The sequence below is a fragment of the Lissotriton vulgaris genome, chromosome 11 (genome assembly GCF_964263255.1).
Source record: "Lissotriton vulgaris chromosome 11, aLisVul1.2, whole genome shotgun sequence".
Taxonomy (NCBI): Eukaryota; Metazoa; Chordata; class Amphibia; order Caudata; family Salamandridae; genus Lissotriton; species Lissotriton vulgaris.
Genome location: NC_141699.1, coordinates 920866277 through 920886384, shown reverse-complemented (window position 1 = coordinate 920886384; position 20108 = coordinate 920866277). Strand labels below are relative to the sequence as shown.

The 20108-nt window shown below is 44.4% G+C and overlaps 1 protein-coding gene across 1 annotated transcript in view; it reads left to right on the top strand.

Annotated features, from left to right (window-relative positions):
- PLSCR5 (phospholipid scramblase family member 5) overlaps positions 1-20108 on the top strand; it is a 284029-nt gene that overhangs the window by 69585 nt on the left and 194336 nt on the right. Inside the window, exon 2 of the mRNA XM_086944892.1 lies at positions 12962-13125. Within this exon, the coding sequence (XP_086801018.1) occupies positions 12962-13125 (164 nt within the window). The remainder of the gene's footprint in view (positions 1-12961; positions 13126-20108) is intronic.

The following is a 20108-nucleotide window of genomic DNA, read 5'->3' as shown; positions in this document are numbered from 1 at the left end:
TTATCGGGACTTAAGTGGGATGTGTACTTCGAAGGGAACCCCGCAGGATATTTACCTCCCTTCTCAGTCGCAGCAACAGCCGCCAAGATGTCATCATCTATCTTACTTTTGGACCTCGTGACTGCTGCAACTAAGTATTTTGATACTGCTGACTTCAATGCTTCATCAGCAAGCGAATTTTCGACAGCGTGGACCCCCACGCGTTGATGGCCAAGAGTATGAATTACAAACACGAGTGGCAACTTTTTTTTGAGTTCCGCCACTCGGACCCAGATCATTTTATTTTTTATAGTGCTACCTTTGGAATCACGAAATTCATTCTGAATCCAAAAGAACAAGTTCTCATTGTAAGACTGGACACAGTAGTAAGAGTCACTTATGATCAAAGTCGTCACACTCGGATCTGCGTACTCCAATGCAAGCATCAGAGCACGAAGCTCAGCCAATTATGTGGTGCAGTCTCCAAGCGTCTGCGTGTGCACGACACTGGACTTGAACTCATCGTTCACCATGGTCCGACCACAATGGCGCAAGCAGAAACGTAGGCATGTTTAGAGCCATGCGCAACCTGCGCCGAACCATCAGTGTAAATGATGCAATGGAAATCCTCCAACGGCCGCATTGCTAAAGGAGCAGGATAAACAAATTCATACTATAAGAACTCCTGCGACCGTAAAGTGGTGTCAAAAATAAACATGACATCCTGGGATGACAAGGATGCAGCCCATTGAATCCACCGAGGTTGCAAAGCTTTAGAGTTTGGTACACTGGCTTTCGTAACTGCCTCCAAGGCAGGACACGGGGTAACAACCAACATGCGTTTTCCCTTTGACAGGGCACGTTCCTTGAGAATCGCCATCTGCACAGCCGTCAAAACCTTCTCCACAGTGGAAAAGCGCATTTCAGCGGAAGTGTACAAGTGTGACTTGTAAGCCATAGGTACTGTATCTCCTTCATTAAAAGTTAGGTACGTGAAACCTACCGTCCCCGGGACAATTCTTATCACCAGGTTGGTCTGGTTATCACGAGTCTGTAAGTATTCAGAAGCGAGCAAATCAGCTTGCAATAACTGCAGAATAGCCGAATGCTCAGGCAGCCAGCATGATTTGGAAAAAGATGGTTGTATCAAAGCATACAAAGGCTTGATACGCTGGGCATATTCCAGAATGTAAGTCCTTCCGAAATTCAAAAAGCCCAGTAAAGACTGTAATTTTTTCAGTGTTGTCGGAGAGTGCAACTGTGCGCACTTCTCCAGGAAGTGAGGAGCCAAGCCTTTTCCTTTATTAGTTAGTTCATAGCCTAGAAACAACACTGTGTATTCTGCAATGTGCGAGTTTGCAAAATTAAACTTGTAACCCATGTCTGCGAAGTTACAAATAATACTGTTCACTCGACACAGATGCTCCCAAAGTTCGTCGTCTGTGAGATAGATATCATACACATAGGAACAAGCATCTGGGTCGACTCTCTCCAACAGAGAGACAATGCGGGCAGAAAATACTCCAGGACTGTTCCTATAGCCCATTGAGAGATGCCGAAACATTTTTTGGACCCCGCCGCATGTGAAAGAAGTCCATTGGGAACTTAGACTGTCCAATGAATGGGCATAAAAACCATTGGAAATGTCAAGCGCGGTTTTGAACCGCTTACGCAAAAGACTATTTACAAGGGCAGAGCCGTGAGTATTTGTACTGCACAGTTACGGCAATGCGAGTTTAAATGCCGGTAATCCAAAACCAAACGGTAAGAGCCGTCCGGCTTGGTTACAGTAAAAATGGGGTTATTCATCGGTGACACACACGTTTCAATTACACTTTGATATTCCAATTGTTCAAGGATCGCTGCGACTGAAGCTTTGGCTTCACGTTGTATGGGATATTGAGGTTGAGGCTGCGGCTGAGACCGTAAAGGAATCTCGTGGTCTGGGGACAATTTATCCCAGCCACACTGATTATGGTACACAGCCGGTGCAAGCGCCAGAGCCCACTCTTCTGCAAAGTGCAGCGCTTCCACTCTCGAAACTGTGTTCGCAAAACTGGGGAGGATCACCTCCTCCCCTCGTGGAGCTGCGAGCACAAAAGGTGGGGGCCAGTCAGCCTCCGAAAGCAAAATGTCATATGTAGACGAAAGATTTTCCCAAAATACCCCTCTAACGGTACGCTGTATGTCACCTTCAATTAACAGGACAATTTCAAAAAGTCTATCGGGGGAGCAACTCTTGTATCTGCTGTTTCAATCACAACATAAGTGTCAGTCGCTGTCACCTTCAGTAGTGGACGGAGGGCCTCTCTCACTATGGTAATCTCCGCCGCGCTGTCCATCAAGGTCAGAGCCCAAGTCAGATTCCGAAGCCTCGTTCTCACAATCTGGGGCATATCGATACGCTGGTAAGGCTTCGACTTTCTTCTTGGCAAACTGCGGTCTCTGAGGCGTAGAGCCCTCCTGCTTGTCTGCACCGTTGCGCTGGCGGGGCTGACCACGTCCTTGCTGGCCACCCCGGCCCCTGCCACCCCCTCCACCGCCGATTGACGGAGCCGATGAGTCCTGAAAGGAACGAGGAGAGCGCTGGTCAGAAGCCTGAAAACGTTCAGGTGATTTAATCATCGCCCGGTCGCGCAAATCATAAACACGTTCCGACTGCGCAGGCAACGGAGACGCAGGACGCGAAACCTGGGTTTGTTGTTCTTGCTGTTGCTTACCCTGATTCTGTTTTCTAGGCCAATTTTGTTTCTTGGACTTGGGCTGAGCGTTCACCTCCGAAGATTGTCCCTGGGGCTGCTTTTTCTCATCATCAGAAAAAGTCTTAAGCCCCTTGGCATTGCGGCCAACCATTTTATAAGCCGCCACAATTATCCTTGCTAACTGACGGGGTTTGTCCGCGTCGGGAATCACCGCTAATGCGTTAGCCACCTGGAAGTTCACTGCATCCCCCTTGACATTCGCAAGGATCAGATCGTAAACCACATCAAAGGAGCCACACAGGCGCATACCCAACTCAACTGCTGCCTCCGGTCCGTGATCATCTTGAACACGTTTAAGGCCGTAGACAGGTTGGACATAGACTGGGAGCCAAAGCACCTCGAATAGACTGCTGCAAAAGTCTTACCCCATGTCTCACAGTCAACAAGCTCAGGGGCCAAATCCTTCGGCAAACTAAGCGTAAGAATCCAGTGTTTTTCACCAGGATTCGTATTAGGAAACACAGCCTCCAGCTGGTCGAATTTCTCGGCAAGCCAGAAAGGAAAGTCATCCTTATCCTGGGGCTTCTTGCCCATTACGGAATTCACCATGACAGGACTGATTTTCAAACCAGCCTGACCTGCTTGAAGCTGCGCACCCCTAGGGGCCGCGCCTTGAAAATTACGACTCGTATAATGAACAAGTGCCCTAATCACTTCAACCGCGACCTCGTGAAGACGTCGCAGGTCACTTACGTTACAAGTGGCGCGATTAGGGTGAGGAGTAAATCCAGCCAAAGCGGGCCAATTTGTGCCCGGAATGGACAAAGGACCTAACCTCGGAGCGGTTAAAGCGTGTGGTAGGGCGCCACCAAACCAAACTCCATGCTGCCAAACATCAATAGGTACTTCCTGTGCTCTGTACGGAGCATATACAGCAGGTACAGGTGACGGAGTGTACGAGTGGAACACACCAGAATTCGCGTCCACTGGCGGAAATGTCACCCACGAATAAAACAGTTCATACGGGTAAGCATGTTCCGCACTCACCACCAGAACCACAGCCAAGCCTTCCGAAGGTACATCATAAGTCCGCAAATGATCACGCACCGCAATGCGACTATGCAGCGGGATGTCCACGGCTTGTGCCATGACTGCACAGGAACGTGAAAAAACAAAGATCACTTTGTAGCACAACTGGGTAGTAATTCAAGGAAACCGTTTTAGATAGATTCAAGCTTGAAAAGACCTATTTCAAAAATAGGTAGGTTTTTCCGACACCTCTGTTTTCCGGAAACGGGAATGAAGGGGTTAAGGTTTGAACGATATACTACTCGAGTGTCACAATATAAGGCCAACAACCGTTGGGCGCCATGTAGCAGGGTTTCCGTTCTCCCACAGAACTGTGCATAGAGATCTAGAACCTTAGTGAATTAGGGTGACCCAAAATTCACCTTAGTATCAGAAATCCCCTTACCGAGCTAGCTACAGTGTCTCATTGGTCATAACGAACTCCCAATGACTTAGACAAACCAGAACATGAACTTTGAGTACCTCAAGTATCGTGGAACACATGAACACTCTTTCGCTCTATAATCATTTCAAACCACAACGGGGAGTAAAAGAACACACGTGCAAGTTTGAAATATTTATTTTTCAATGAAAGGTTCTCAAACGCAGTATCTTATATAATACCAACATACATATTATAAAAATCAGAGTTATCAGCATAGTCACTAATCCATAGTAAGCGAACAGTGATAGCATATTATAATGCAAAAATCTATAGAAATCTGTATCACCTATATTTCGCGCACCCTATTTAGCATACTATATTATATCTAAGAAGGTCTCATTTGGGTTTTAGCAGGGCGGGCCCATACCTCTAAATGTCAGCAGAAGAAGATCACATCATCAGCTACCAACTCTCTGCATGCGAAGCACCATCAAGTGTGTTTTTTGCATTCTCAGTAACTCTATCTTAAACCCGTGTAGAGCCCAATGTTGGCAGCAACTTTATTTGTGTTATGTCTAATGTGGTGCGAGGATCAGGCCTCCCAACAACCTTGTGTTAGGTTATTCTTAGAGGCTTTAGCTCTCAGTGTGCAGACAGTGTACCAAGTGTACCAAGCACGACTGATATCAGAGCAATAACATATTATTCTCAAATAAATCACATCTTTCGTCTAGGTTGAAAGCTACAATAACAATTATGTGCCGTGTGCAAACTGAAGCCGAAGGAAAATATGTCATTTAAACATTTAATAAACTCATGCTAACTTAACACCATATATAGAAAAGCAGTAACTATATGACAGTGTTGGGACAAGCAGTGACATTGGCAAACCCCATGCCATTTTCACAGACAAGAGTAGCTGTGGTAGGGGACCTGGTTAGGCCAGAGTCCACCTGTGTTCCCCAAGTAAACCCAGCCAAATTTTTGGGGGCACTCCCACCACCTGGGGGATTACTACTATTAGTAACAGGAGGTGTTGGAGTATTACCTGGAGGAATATTCTCCTTATTGCTGGCCTTAGGGCAACTGCTGTCAGACTTCCAATGGCCAGGCTTTTTACAAGCATGGCAGTAAGGCTTTTTCACTGTAGAGGAAGTGTCTTGGGACCCACCCCCATCCTTGGAGTTTTGGGGCCCTGAGGAAGTCTTGTCTTTAGATTTATCCCCACCTTTTTCTTGAGGTTTGGTAGACTCCTTCTTCTGGTCATTACCCTGATTTCTAGGCCTAATCCTGGTTCTGACCCATTTGTCTACCCTCTCACCCAATTCTTGTGGAGAGGACAGATCTGAGTCCACCAGGTGCTGGTGTAAAAGCTGGTTTTGACAATTACTAAGGATCCGCTCCCTCATAATTAAATTATACAATCCTGTATAGTCACATACTTTGCTGCCATGCAACCAACTTGCCAGAACCTTAGTAGCACAATCTACAAAATCAGTCCAGTCCTGTGTCTGTGTCTTCTGGCTGTCTCTGAACATTAACCTTTACTGTTCAGTGGTTAAGCCAAACCCCTCAAGTAGAGCTCTCTTCAGGACAGTGTAGTTCTTTGCATCCTCCTGTCTAACAGTGAGGAGCTTGTTCCTTCCTTTTTCTGAAAAGGAATGCCACAAGATTGCTGCCCACTGATCCTGAGGAACATGCTGTACCATGCAGGCTCTCTCGTTATCCATTGTGGATATCATCCCCATCTCTGTAGGGGGGCACAATCATACTCAGGTTTCTACTATCATAGGACCTGTCTTTATCCTTAGGAATAGTGCCATCACCAGTGGATCCTAATCCACTCTCTCTAGGCTGTCTTGCTCTAGCAAGTTTCTCTTGGGCCAGGGCAACGTCTAATTCTTGCTTCTGGATCCTAAGCTCAGCCTCTCTCATTTTGGCCTCATGTTCCCTCCTCTGAGGGGTTGTCATTCTCCTTCTGGAGTGACCATGAGAACCTCTAGAAGCATGGGAGGTGTCAGAGTCACTTGAGTGATTCCTTCTCCTCCTAGACTCCTGGTTAAGTTCACTTGGGGGTCTGAGTGAGTTGGAACCAGTATCAGTCCCAAATAGGCTTAAGTTAGCCTGTCTAAGCCTCCTGGCTGGAACCTGACTATTTCTACCCTCATCAGAATCACTGTCCTCATCTTCTGCCTCATCCTCATCCTCATTCTCAGGCTGATTCTCATTCTGAACTTCATCAGAATTCTGGACATCAGGGACATAAGTATTATCATCTTCAGTGGGAGAGCCCCCTTCTCCATTCCCTGTGGGATCTGGCTTAGAGGTTTTTAGAGCTTCAGACTGGTCTAAAAGCTCTCTGAGGTGGGCTGTGCTGGGTTCGGACCCGGCTTGAGACCTCTTAAGGTACACAGCTGCCTCAACTCTTTAAAGTTTAACATAGCAAATGTGGATGGCGCCTTTGTAGGGTCACTCTCAACAGTGACAGGTCCAGTGGACCCCTCTGCTCCAGACATTGCTCTAGTGTGGGTGGATGTGTTGCAATCTACCTACACTGGTGTTAACCTACTAAACCTTCTCTAGTTAGTTGTAGTCAGGGTGTGCTAATCCCTTTGCTCTACAACAACTAAGTTCAGTAAAACTTAAGTATACTAGTCTTGTTTTATATGTACCTAAAGGTACCTGTATGATCTTGCAAATGATATTTTCGAAGATTGCAATGGTAAAACAACAGCAAGCTCAAATCCCAACTGCTGCTCTCCAATGTGAGAAGTTGGCCTGATATATGATGTTCAGTAGTTCTAGTGACCACCTTGTATCAGCCCAAACAACCCTTATGATGATTGGTTGTAAGTCAACCTTATAGAGCAGCTATCCTAGTGGTAGCGTGGACAAAGCAGTCTTAGGCTAAACTCTGTAAAGGCATGTGAAGCAAGCTGTTTTACCATATACACTCTCCTTGAATACCAAATGAAAGGACACCACACAGATATATATTGAAAATATATATATATATATTTATTTACTAAAAGTACCCCTATACTCTTTATGAGCACAGAAGCAGATTCGTTAAAACAAAACAGCGTTTAAATATACAGAAGTTGCACAATATGGATAGGCCCTGGTGGTCGCTCAAACCATATACTAAAATAGTGGTATAAGAACGACTATTCTGAAAGGGAAAAGGCCTAGGGCCTGGGGAATTGCTGGGAATACAAGGAGCTAACAACAGTTAGTGACCAGGAGGCCCACGGAATGCTTGTGCAGTGCTGAAAGTTACACGCGGGCGCCTATTGATTTCAATGGGTGCGTAAAAGTCACAAAGTTAAAGAAAAAGGAACCTTCCGGATGACCTAGAGCCTAGCAACTTGGAACATAGACACTAGAGATGTAATTCTTCACAGGAGCACCAGAGTGCCAGCATTACCTCACCCACAGGAAGCGGGTGCCTATGTCTCAAAGTGTGTCGGGTTTCGTCGTGCTGTTCTATGGAGCCTGAAGATGAAGATGCTGCAGGCGGGTCGTCGAGAAGAGTTATGTTATGTTATGTTATTATTTGGTAAAATGCCCCAGCAAAGAGGTGTCCCGGCGCTAAGAACCACAGAGACTCCACGGAGGACAGAAGGAAAACGGCTGGGAGGCCTAAGGGGAAGGGAATAGGTAGGTTTTAGCCGCTTTTCGGAAGGCGGACAGATTTTCCAATGAGCGAATGTTCACTGGCAGGGTGTTCCAAAGTTTAGCTCCCAACACCCTGAACGAACGTCCACCGGTGCGGGCTAGCTTTGTACGGGGGACCATTAGCAGATGCTGGCATTCCGGTGGATCCAAGGGTGGATCTGAAGAGGTGAAGACCTGAAAGCAGAGGGGACAATGTTCAAAGTCACTAGGCAGTGACCGGCGTGGAACCAGGAAGGAACCAGGCGTTGTTGGTTGCAAACAGGTGAAGAGGTGTTGCTTCTCTCTGCAACCACGTGGACACGAAGAGGTCGAGAATGTCCAAGAGTCAATCACGAGCTGTCCCACGCAGGCTCTAGCTGATGGCGGTGTCGGCAACTTGATTGCAGCAAACAGGCCTTGGCTAATGCAAGCCACACAGGAGTCGAAGAAAGCTTATGCTCCTTTTCACAGGAGCAAGGGCCAGTCTGGAGCAACCAGACCAGCATCGTTGATTGTGGATTTCATCGCCAAGATGGCCACTAGCCAACGGGCCAATAACCGGGATGACGCATCAAGTGGCAAAATACAAAAGGGCCCCACGTAGATCTCGTGGATGCTGGAGGGCTGATCTTTGGTGCAGATGCTGCTCGGTGGTGGGGCTTCTCAAACCCCAAAGCACAGCATTGAGGATTCCTCGGGTGCTGTGTGGTCATCTTCTTGTGGATCTTCCAAGATGGACGGTCCCACGTCTCTCGGAGCCTCCACAGGTCTCTTCTTTTCAGGGACTGTGGATCGGGCTCTGAGATGCCTGGGAATCTAAGTCTTATTGGGCTCTGGGCTCCGGCGGGAGGCGGCGGCAAAGCAGTCGTCGAGTTGCTGGATGGTGCCTGTATTCACAGGGTGGTCACTCCTTGGCCACAAGGGAGATTCTCTTCAGTCTTCTGTGTAGCAGAACGTAGAAGTCCAGTTTATCTTCTTATATCAAGTCGAGTTCAGGATGATCTGAAGTCTTAGGACACAGCTCCTACTCTTAAACCAAATCTGGGGCCGGATCACCTGCTAGGTCCCTCCTCTGGGTGGGACCAGAAAGGGGGGTGTTTACACTCCCTTTCCTTTGTCCAGTTTCGCACCAGGACTGGGGCTGGAAAGCCCCAGCTCCGGTTTGAACTAGCATATGCACAGAGACACCTTGTGTGCCCTAGGCATGTCTCATTCTATTCAGCCCTCTCTAACCCACTACACAAAATCCTGTGTGGGGTGGTGCAAGCACCTCCCCTGACAGGAAACCCTTTGTCCAAGCCTCCCAAGCTGGAAGGACTCCCAACAGCATGAGGCCAGACTTATGTCTGTGGTGGCAGCATCCATTTTGTGATACTGGGGCTCTGGTTAGATTTAACCGCGTTTAAGCAAAGTAACATGACTTCTCCCTCTAGAAGGGTGGAATGCTACCCCCATCGCCAGAACTGGCGAGGGGGTAGTATTCCAAAGCGTATGACACCTTACACAACATGTTTTGATAAAGCCAAACCAAAGTTAGCAAGTAACCGCGAGGATTATAATGCACTTAAGAGTATATGGTATGGCAATATCCCGGAACAGCTAAGGGAGTTGGTCCCGAAAGCTGCAGACAGGCTCAGCTCATGCTAGAGCACCATCTCACATAAAACCAAGCACTCTGCCTCCAGGATTGATAAGGCCTGCCATAGGAGTGACTTATAGGTGCATATGTGTCCAGATATAGGTTTAGATATTGGTATACTATATCTAAGCAAGGGGTGATTACACAACCTTGCCCCAGCTGAGTGATCAGCCAGTTGTGTCAGTTTGGATAGCCAGCCATGGGTGGCAAAAGATATGCTGCAGCCCCTGGTAGGCCTTGGATGCACCTATGACCTGGGTACCTATAGTACACTGTACAGTGGCTGATAAGGTGACCCAATGTCCAATTGGAGATGTACCTAGGGTACATGGAGTCCATTTTACAGAGAGAGCAGATAGCCTGGGACCCTGATTAGCAGGATCCCAGGCCAACTAAGTCGAAAACCAGCTAAACACTAGGCAATAAATCTGGGGTAACCATAGTCAGGTATCCACTTTCCTACAGTATGTAGCCCAATACCTGGATGGACTGCCCCATCCTTTTGTTTTATATAATCCTTGGGGGTCTTGTGGATTCCCCTGAGGGGTAAATCCTGAATCTCTTTTCCATGGAAAAGAAAGACTGCTGATCCCATCATCGGTTGGAGATAAGGCCCAATAGTTTGGCAGTTCACCCCCCTTTTTTTAAATTGTGTTTATTGATAATATGTTCTTATGAAACAGGTACACAGCAATTACATACGATATTCACAGGTTGCATTCAGCACAAACAAGTTACAGACGCTGGGAAAACAGATATGTTAAACAGTGACATCTCCGCCCCTGGTTCTTTCCAATTCCACCATGGGTGATACACAAATCTCCCCTCTGTGAGTGTTCCATTTCAACCATGTTTTATCCCATTTCTTCGGGCATCCTCTGGTTATGAAGACTTCTTTCTCCACTATCATGCACCTGTCTAAATCTCTCAGCCACACTGACACGGTGGGTGGCGCCACTCCACCCCATTGCCAGTTCTCTGTTTACTAATGTGTATCCCAGCGTCACCAATTGTTGTTCGATTTCAGACAGGTCTATATCTTCCCATATATTAAGAAAACCCAGTTGAGGTGTCGGCTTCACTGAATTCCCTATTGCGGACTGCATAAGATTCGTGGCTCTCTCCCAGAGATCCTGCACCAGCGGGAATTCCCACACTGTATGATAGAAAGCAGCTTGCTGCCTTCAACCCTTCAGACACTAGACCCTATTTTGGCCAGCGTTGTCTCCATCAGATAGGAACGGTGCAAGATCCTGAGTTGTATTAGTCTAAATCTAAGCGTGATAGCCGCCTCTCTAGGTGTCATAAGAGGCAGACGCCATTCCTCCTCGTCAATCGGTCCTAGGTCTCTCTCCCATAGCCCCTTGAGCTTGTCGAAGGTATCTACCCCCTTCTGTTTTTTTTAATGATATTATCCCTGCTGTCTGGTGGGCTTTCTGCCCCTGACTCACTCTGGAATATACTGCAACACACAAAAGAAGTGCAAATATAGAGAAATGAGTGTTATATTTGCACCCTGGACCTTTTTTAATCTAGGAATAATTACTTTAATCTTTTCTCCACTTTGGGTTAATGTGAATTTCATGTTTTTGTGCAGTTTTCACCTACAGTGTGAATACAGTAAGACAGGAACTGATTTACAGTAAATCAGCAGTAAATCACTATGACTCGCAGTCTTGCACTACAGGCTCACACAATAGTCCTAAACAAATGGGCATATGCCTTGTTTGATGCCCAATTAAATTAAAACATTGTGAACCCAAAACGACATCAGGTGGTTGTGAGATTCAAACACATTTTTACCTATGCATTAGGAACATTTTACTCTATAAGCATGACCTCAAGTTTACTTTAGTAATATTTGAAAAAACATATCAAACTTTCACACATGAGTGCAATGAAAGAAAGGATAAGCCACATTCAACTCGATGGATATACAGGGAACAGTTTGTGAAAACCATAGGTACAATGTAGAAAAATTAATCAAGCATACAATATTCTAACGAAAAATTGATACATAAACTAGGCTAAAATTGCACCTCCACCAATCCAAGAGTTGACAAAACCAGAGCAAATACATGGTACTAGGACATTTAAAGGGGCCAAAAGCATCTAATATGGGCTTGCAATAGTTTCTTTTTGGACACATAAATTATACATCCATATTGATACTCGTTGAACTGGGATCCACTATTGATCCTAGTCTACGCGTGTCAAGCCCAAGTTTTCTTTGCTTGTTCTCTTCAGGACAAGGGTTTGTTGAATTCTTAGGGGCAGGAACAATAGGGTTGAAGTCCGACTTACCTGTAGTTCATGGCAAGAATAATCAATCAAGTGCCTAGAGTTTTAAACATAGGCTCTTGAGTTATCGAAATGTTTGAGATGTATACTCGTACACCAAATAAGAGAGCAGGGGAAACTTTAGAGGATGTTTCATGTTTATCTTTGCGTTTACATATTATTTTATCTTTGGGAGCTGATTCTGGAGCCCAGTCTGATTCTTTTATTAAACTTGTTTGGGATCTCTCTGAAACGAATCGTCCTCCTGCAAAACGGGAACAAAATTAAATTCAATTATAAAGGCAGCACATGCCATGATCACTTTATTTATGGTTCTGTCTGCTGCTGGTCACCTGTGAGAAGCTACCAGAGTGAACTAGACAGTAGTCGCACTTGTTCAGTTTGCTCAGGTGCACACAGGAATTTGCACAACTGTCCAGTACAACCAACATAGAGTTGTGTACCCCAGTTGCATGGCAGTAGACCTTAACTTAAAATAACACAGTCGGGTAGCACCTAACTCCATTCAATAGGTGCTTCTACTGAGTGAATCTAAGTGAGATTCAGAACAAAATTGTACATACCAGACATTTAACATAAAAAAATCTGGAGGGTTTAAATGTGTCAGATCGCACTACCGCACTAAAGCTGCACATATAGCTGCATCTCTCCCTATATACATATTTGTATGTATGGGTTCTGATGATATCATAACCCCCGGGGTCAACGGTGACGTTTTTTTAAATGTCACCGGAACATTAAGGTGTCAAAATAGTACCGTATTAAATGTTATCTTTTAAGCAGCTTATATAAAATATTGATATTGATGCAGTTAACCTAATTTGTCAGTGAAATAGGGAAATATGTATCGGAACGAGTGTGTGAAATGTTAGAGTATAAGAATGGTTGCCTCTAGATAGATTTTGATGACAATGCCAAAATAGTACATTTGTGCTAAGCAGATCTGTCTAAGGGAGAACAAAAGGTCAAAACCTGTTGTCTTCAATTTTTAACTCCCATGGTCATGTTTGCGAAAGCCATTGAACTGATTTACAATACACTTTACATGAAAATGTTATGTTTTGACTAACTAAAATAACTGGCGATAATACGAATATCCATAAGCCAGACATAACTTAAAAAAAACAGTGGTAATTTATTTCAATGGTTTCACATCTCAAAGTAAATATTGCTGCATATAACACGTGACATTCCATTTTCTACTTATAAATTAAATATATTTGTTTGTAGATCTTCATGGTCACCTAAATAAAGGCATGAACAGTTATCCTCCTGGTTCATCACAACCTGAGAGCAAAGAAAAGCCTTCTGAACCTACAGCTGTTTGGAATGAAGCAAATCCTACTCCTCATCCAGCATTCAAATTTCCTCCTGGCTTGGGGCAGTTGAGTAAGGCACGTATATCATTTAATGTGGTGCTTTTAGTTAAGGTGGTATTCTGCTCCAACCTTCCTTGTGTGAAGAGGTTTGACTTTCAATTATTTCCTACTCAATGGTGCATTGATGGTTGTGGATGTGAGCTACATGGTAGAAATCCATTACATGGGCATTTGATCTCGGGGTCTTCATTTACATTCTAGGAAGGGTATCACTACTCTGCCTGAACCAATTTATTCGGATGTGGTGGAACAGATATTTCTTTTCGTGCTGCACTGTTGTATACTTTTATTGCATGGATCACCTTTAAGTTTCTAGTGAAATGTGAATACATATTACTGTTACTGTAGAAAACCGGTAATGTGTTCCAAATAGTTTCCAAATTGTGTAAAGTGTTTACAAATTAAATCTATTGTGAGTAATTAGAGATTAAACAGGTGTACGCGAGTCACATTTCCTTAAGGAATTCAGAAACTGTACTGCTCTATTGAAGTACATAAACATTTGTCCAAACATGAAAGCTGAACAATTCTCAGTGATATATGCCCTCATTAAGTGTGGCATATTCTTTTCTGAACCCTATAGAAATTACTACTTGCACAGCAATTCGTTTTTTTTCGTAATTACCACCCCACCTGTTCTTTTACCAAGGAGGAATGCCCATTAAATACCAGCAATCTGGATTTTGGTGAGCAAAGCAGCAAAATCCACATGTTATTCCCCATTTTCATGGGAAAACTTGAAATAGACAATAATTTGGATACCTTTAAATTCTGATCCTTGTGGTATCGGTTTCTAAAACATGTTGTGGTTCGGATTTATGATTAATGAGAATTGTGGCACTCAGTAATCACAAGGTGCATTAAACCCCGATCTGCAGAGGTAAATTTTGGCTGGGCATACCTGCTGGAATTTAACTCTGTTTAAGATCTAGAAGTTATCTAAAAATTCAAATTTTGGTGTACTAAACACCAAAATGTGCATACACATTGTAATATGAGATACATATCGAGCCTGATGAATTCAAACTCCTGGAGTCCTTCCTATGGAATTTTGTATTACAAAAAGTCTTGTGTTCGTTCAATTTCACTTTAAAACATTTCCCACATAAGGAAAGTCCTTCCACTACATATCCACCAATGTTAAGAATATTCCACTTCCTTTTTTAGCTTGATTACAGATTTCCTTCTGCTTTCGAAAGGAGAACGTTTCCGACAAGTTCTATAGTCTGAATATGTGGGGGAAAATCTTTAATACATACCTCGAGCAACAGGAGCACCTGGCTCGAACGTGAGTGGTGGGGCAGGCACATGGGTAGTGGGTGGCTTGCAATCATGCAAGGTCAGATAACCAATAAGCATTTATATATACACTGTCACCCTAGGGGTATCTGGGAGCTGTGGATGCGACCTCTCCGTCGAAGAGCAGGAACAGAAACAAGCAGAAAGAGAAACAATTAAGGTCAAAATCGAGCAGAAAGAGGAAAACTGAAGGTCAGAAATGAGCAGAAAGAGGACAAATAGCAGGCCGAAAAGAGCAGAAAGATTTAAAATTAAGGTCAGAAACGAGCAGAAAGAGGGAAAACAATCGGTAGAAAGAGGAAAAACACAGGTTAGAAATGAGAAAAAAGAGGCTAAATAAAGTTAAAAAACTAGAAGAGGCAAAATAAAGGTCAGAAACCAGCAGAAAGAGTTAAAATAATGGGCCAAGTGAGCAGCGAGAGTACTTACTCACTCCGCTGGCTTGCTTCCTCCAGTCCTCTGCTTCAGTCCCTCAGTGCTGGAAGCTTGAAGCAGTTGAATTCTCTGCGCCAATTCAGGCGCTGCTGTCATGCTGCTGATAATGTTCAGCAGCATGACAGCAGTGCCAGCATTGGCTAGAGCGGGCTACCTCGAAGCTCTTACAGGCACCATTTGACTGTGCCTGTTCTCCACCTGGTTGTTTGAGACAGCTGGGTGGAGAGGCTTGCACTGTAAATGTCAGGCTGTCTGTTGCAAGACAGTCGGCCATAGTGGCATGCACAGTTTAAACTGTTGGAGTTAGTACCACACTCCTGCTGCCTGTCAGCAACAGTGGCCCCGCCCCAATTTAATTTATTACCATTTTATTTTTCCCCTTTGCAGTGCTGGCAGCAGGGGCAGACGTCTTCTACCCTAAAGGACGGGCGGCTACTACAGAACAAGTATATTTGTAGCTATTCCTAAACTTACCTTTCCCACATTCCATTCCTTGAACACCCTCTCTCTGTTAGAAGATTTCAGGGCTAGATGTGCAACCCTTTTTTGCGGCCGCAAACGAGAGATCGGCCTGTTTTCGACCGCAAAAAAGGTTAGAGGCATGTACAAATGCTAATTTGAGAGTCACTGACTTGCAAAATAGCATTTGCGACTCTCGCTATAAGGAAAGGGCATCCCTTCCTACTAGCGAGTCACCATGCCATGAACTGTTGTTTTGCAACCTCATTTGTGGTTGCAAAACACTCACAGTTTACCACCTACTTCAAGTAGGTGGGTTCCCTTTATGAGTGTATGCGTAAATATTTTTTAAGAGCAGGAATTGGTCCCAGGGACCACTTCCTGCCCTTAAAATATGAAACTAAACAGTTTCATTTTTGTTTTTTAAATGCTTTATTAAAAAAGCAAATTACAAAAAACAATTTGATGGACAGAATGTAGATCAATGTCTTACATTCACCCCAGTACAAGGATCTGGGCCTAAATCCATCGTTTTTTGCACTCCACACCACCGTGAGTTAGATAATGGCTTTATGCAAATAAGCTCTGACCCTGTGCCCCATGGGAACAGTCCAGTCCGAACTACACAGCCATATCTTTCCCAGACCGGAATCAAGCATCCGAGGACCGGACCGGTTTCGAGGTAACACCTCTCATCAGCCCGGCTAGCTTGACTCCAGTGGTGTGGAGGCTCTGGGACCCACGTCTGAGCTACCCCAGTACACTCGGGGAGAAAATTACAAAAAACAATTTGATGGACAGAATGTAGATCAATGTCTTACATTCACCCCAGTACAAGGATCTGGGCCTAAATCCATCGTTTTTTGCACTCCACACCACCCTGGGTTAGATAATGGCTTTATGCAAATCAGCTCTGACCCTGTGCCCCATGGGAACAGTCCAGTCCGAACTACACAGCCATATCTTTCCCAGACCGGAATCAAGCATCCGAGGACCGGACCGGTTTCGAGGTAACACCTCTCATCAGCCCGGCTAGCTTGACTCCAGTGGTGTGGAGGCTCTGGGACCCACATCTGAGCTACCCCAGTACACTCAGGGAGAAAATTACAAAAAACAATTTGATGGACAGAATGTAGATCAATGTCTTACATTCACCCCAGTACAAGGATCTGGGCCTAAATCCATCGTTTTTTGCACTCCACACCACCCTGGGTTAGATAATGGCTTTATGCAAATCAGCTCTGACCCTGTGCCCCATGGGAACAGTCCAGTCCAGTGGATTTGGGCCCAGATCTTTGGACTGGGTTGAATGTGTGGCATTGATCCACATTCTGTCCATCACCTGTTTTGTTTGCAATTGCCGCCATAAGTGCGCTGGGGATGCTCAGACGTGGGTCCCATGGAACTCCACACCACTGGAGTCAAGCTAGCCGGGCTGATGAGAGGTGTTACCTCGAAACCGGTCCGGTCCTCGGATGCTTGATTCCGTTCTGGGAAGGACATGGCTTTTGTAGTTCGGACTGGACTGTTCCCATGGGGCACAGGGTCAGAGCTGATTTGCATATCGCCATTGTCTAACCCAGGGTGGTGTGGAGTGCAAAAAAACGATGGATTTGGGCCCAGATCTTTGGACTGGGTTGAATGTGTGGCATTGATCCACATTCTGTCCATCACCTGTTTTGTTTGCAATTGCCGCCATAAGTGCGCTGGGGATGCTCAGACGTGGGTCCCAGGCACTCCACACCACTGGAGTTAAGCTAGCCGGGCTGATGAGAGGTGTTACCTCGAAACCGGTCCGGTCCTCGGATGCTTGATTCCGTTCTGGGAAGGACATGGCTTTTGTAGTTCGGACTGGACTGTTCCCATGGGGCACAGGGTCAGAGCTGATTTGCATATCGCCATTGTCTAACCCAGGGTGGTGTGGAGTGCAAAAAAACGATGGATTTGGGCCCAGATCTTTGGACTGGGTTGAATGTGTGACATTGATCCACATTCTGTCCATCACCTGTTTTGTTTGCAATTGCCGCCATAAGTGCGCTGGGGATGCTCAGACGTGGGTCCCAGGCACTCCACACCACTGGAGTCAAGCTAGCCGGGCTGATGAGAGGTGTTACCTCGAAACCGGTCCGGTCCTCGGATGCTTGATTCCGTTCTGGGAAGGACATGGCTTTTGTAGTTTGGACTGGACTGTTCCCATGGGGCACAGGGTCAGAGCTGATTTGCATATCGCCATTGTCTAACCCAGGGTGGTGTGGAGTGCAAAAAAACGATGGATTTGGGCCCAGATCTTTGGACTGGGTTGAATGTGTGACATTGATCCAAATTCTGTCCATCACCTGTTTTGTTTGCAATTGCCGCCATAAGTGCGCTGGGGATGCTCCGACGTGGGTCCCAGGCACTCCACACCACTGGAGTCAAGCTAGCCGGGCTGATGAGAGGTGGTACCTCGAAACCGGTCCGGTTCTCGGATGCTTGATTCCGTTCTGGGAAGGTCATGGCTTTTGTAGTTCGGACTGGACTGTTCCCATGGGGCACAGGGTCAGATCTGATTTGCATATCGCCATTGTCTAACCCAGGGTGGTGTGGAGTGCAAAAAACGATGGATTTGGGCCCAGATCTTTGGACTGGGTTGAATGTGTGACATTGATCCACATTCTGTCCATCACCTGTTTTGTTTGTTATTAAAAAAGCAGTCACATACATGGTGGTCTGCTGACCACAGCAGGCCACCATCCCTGGGAGTGCTAGCTATTCCCAATTGGGTCACAAATTGTGACAGGCTCATTATTATTTATGAGGCTTGTAATTTGCGACCCCATTGGGAATCGCAAACAGTGTCTGAGACTCGCTAAACTTAATTGTCGTACATCTGGCCCCTAATTTACAAAATGTATGCATGAGTTCAGCTATTTACTAGTCTGAAAATAGATTTTATAATTAACAAAATGGGACTTGTGTTCATAACAACATTTTTACTCCTTTACGTTGAACTTTCGCAGTCAAAGAGTGTTTTGGATCAACCATACATTAATTGCAGAACTGGTGCATTATATAGTCACATATTAGCAGTATGATATTCAAACTCAGAATTCATATTTAACATTTAGGCCACTCTATGCAGATTGTTTGTGCACAATCTTGGCGTCCAATGCATATTCTGAACAAGTAATGTTGCTTTAACATATTCCACATTTATACACACGCAATGCCACTGTCTATGCATTGGAAGGAAAATATTTTTCTTGCCAAATAGTCATGTTGATTCACCAAGTTACACCCACTTTGATTAATATGTTTATAGCTGCCATTTCATGTGTGACATTTTCAGGATGTCCTGGCTTTTAACCACCCACTAGCGCTTTGCATTTTGTGAATTGTTTTATCCTATTATAACAAATTAAAATGTAGACTTCAGTTCACGATTTAACATTATGAGATCTTGGATTATTATCTATTTTGTTAGTTCATGGAGATGACGTAGATTTTCCCTGACCAACTTTGGCAAGAAAAACAAACATCTCTTGAGAGAAATACAGTTAAAGTATTTTAATGCATCAAAACAAAATTAAAGTCTAGTAATCAACTAATCATTCAATCAATCAAAATGCTTTATTTGGCACAGCTACTGGTACCATAAAAGGTCCTAAAATATATCACAAATAAATATAACATTTAAAAGCAAAAAAATTAAAACAAACACTTCCTAAAAAAAGATGTTACAATACAATACTTAGCCTAAGATGCATAGCGCCCCAAATATAATGCCCTGTAATTAACCATACAAAAAAATACTCAAGTGCAAATATAGGACAAGCAGCAATTTTATAATCCCTGCTATTTTCTGAGAGACAAATAGGTTTTAAGTAACGTTTCCTAAAACCTACATAAAAACCACCGAATGAGATAAAGTGCTGCATGCTTTGTATCAATACACCATAAAAGGGACAGGAGATCATACTTGTAGGACATTTATTCATATCAGAAAAGGCAACCAGGTGATGAACAGTGCCAAACTGCAATCTAATTAGGACAAAACGGTGTTGCCTATTGGTTACCCAGATAAAGTATGATTGGCACCGTCTGGCAGATCGTTCAATAAATATGTGATAACTGTTTGCTTCCTGCATCCTTCGCTCCAGTCAATAATTAACGAAGGAGACCTTGATTACACTCTTCACAATGGAGAGGCTAGTTTTGGGGCCTCTCGGAACAGGTAAATCAAACAATAAAACAACCCAAAAGAAAATTATATAGGACAACCACTTAATCTTAAGAGCATAGTCTAGCATAACAGATTAAAAAAAAAATACTGATTTCACTTTTATCTCAGATTCTCAGATTATCTTCAGTTTCCATATGAACTATATAAGATGATGCAGATCTAGGTACACACAACAAACGTTTAAAAAAACAAGTCTCTTCTATTTGGAGGATTTACTGAGTGTGTAACCCATACTCCTCCTCCATAGGATGCAGTTGATACACCTCTCGCTTTATTTATTTCGCCATCGTCTTAATTGGTCTATAATCAATTTAAAGTGAAAATCTATATACTTCCTCACAGATTTGACTGAATTTCAGCTAAGTATTTTAAACCTGTTGCACCCATGATACAGTGTTAGAAAATAAGATCCCTAGATAAAAAAAGGAGTTTACATTTGCTATTGGTGAACCTTCTATATGGAAGTGTTGGAGCAAGGACAGGTAGAAAAAAGACCTGCTCGGATGCAATCCGCTCCTTTAACTTACTAACAAGTTATTAAAATTGTTTTGTGTAAAATTAATTCGCACCACATGAATACACA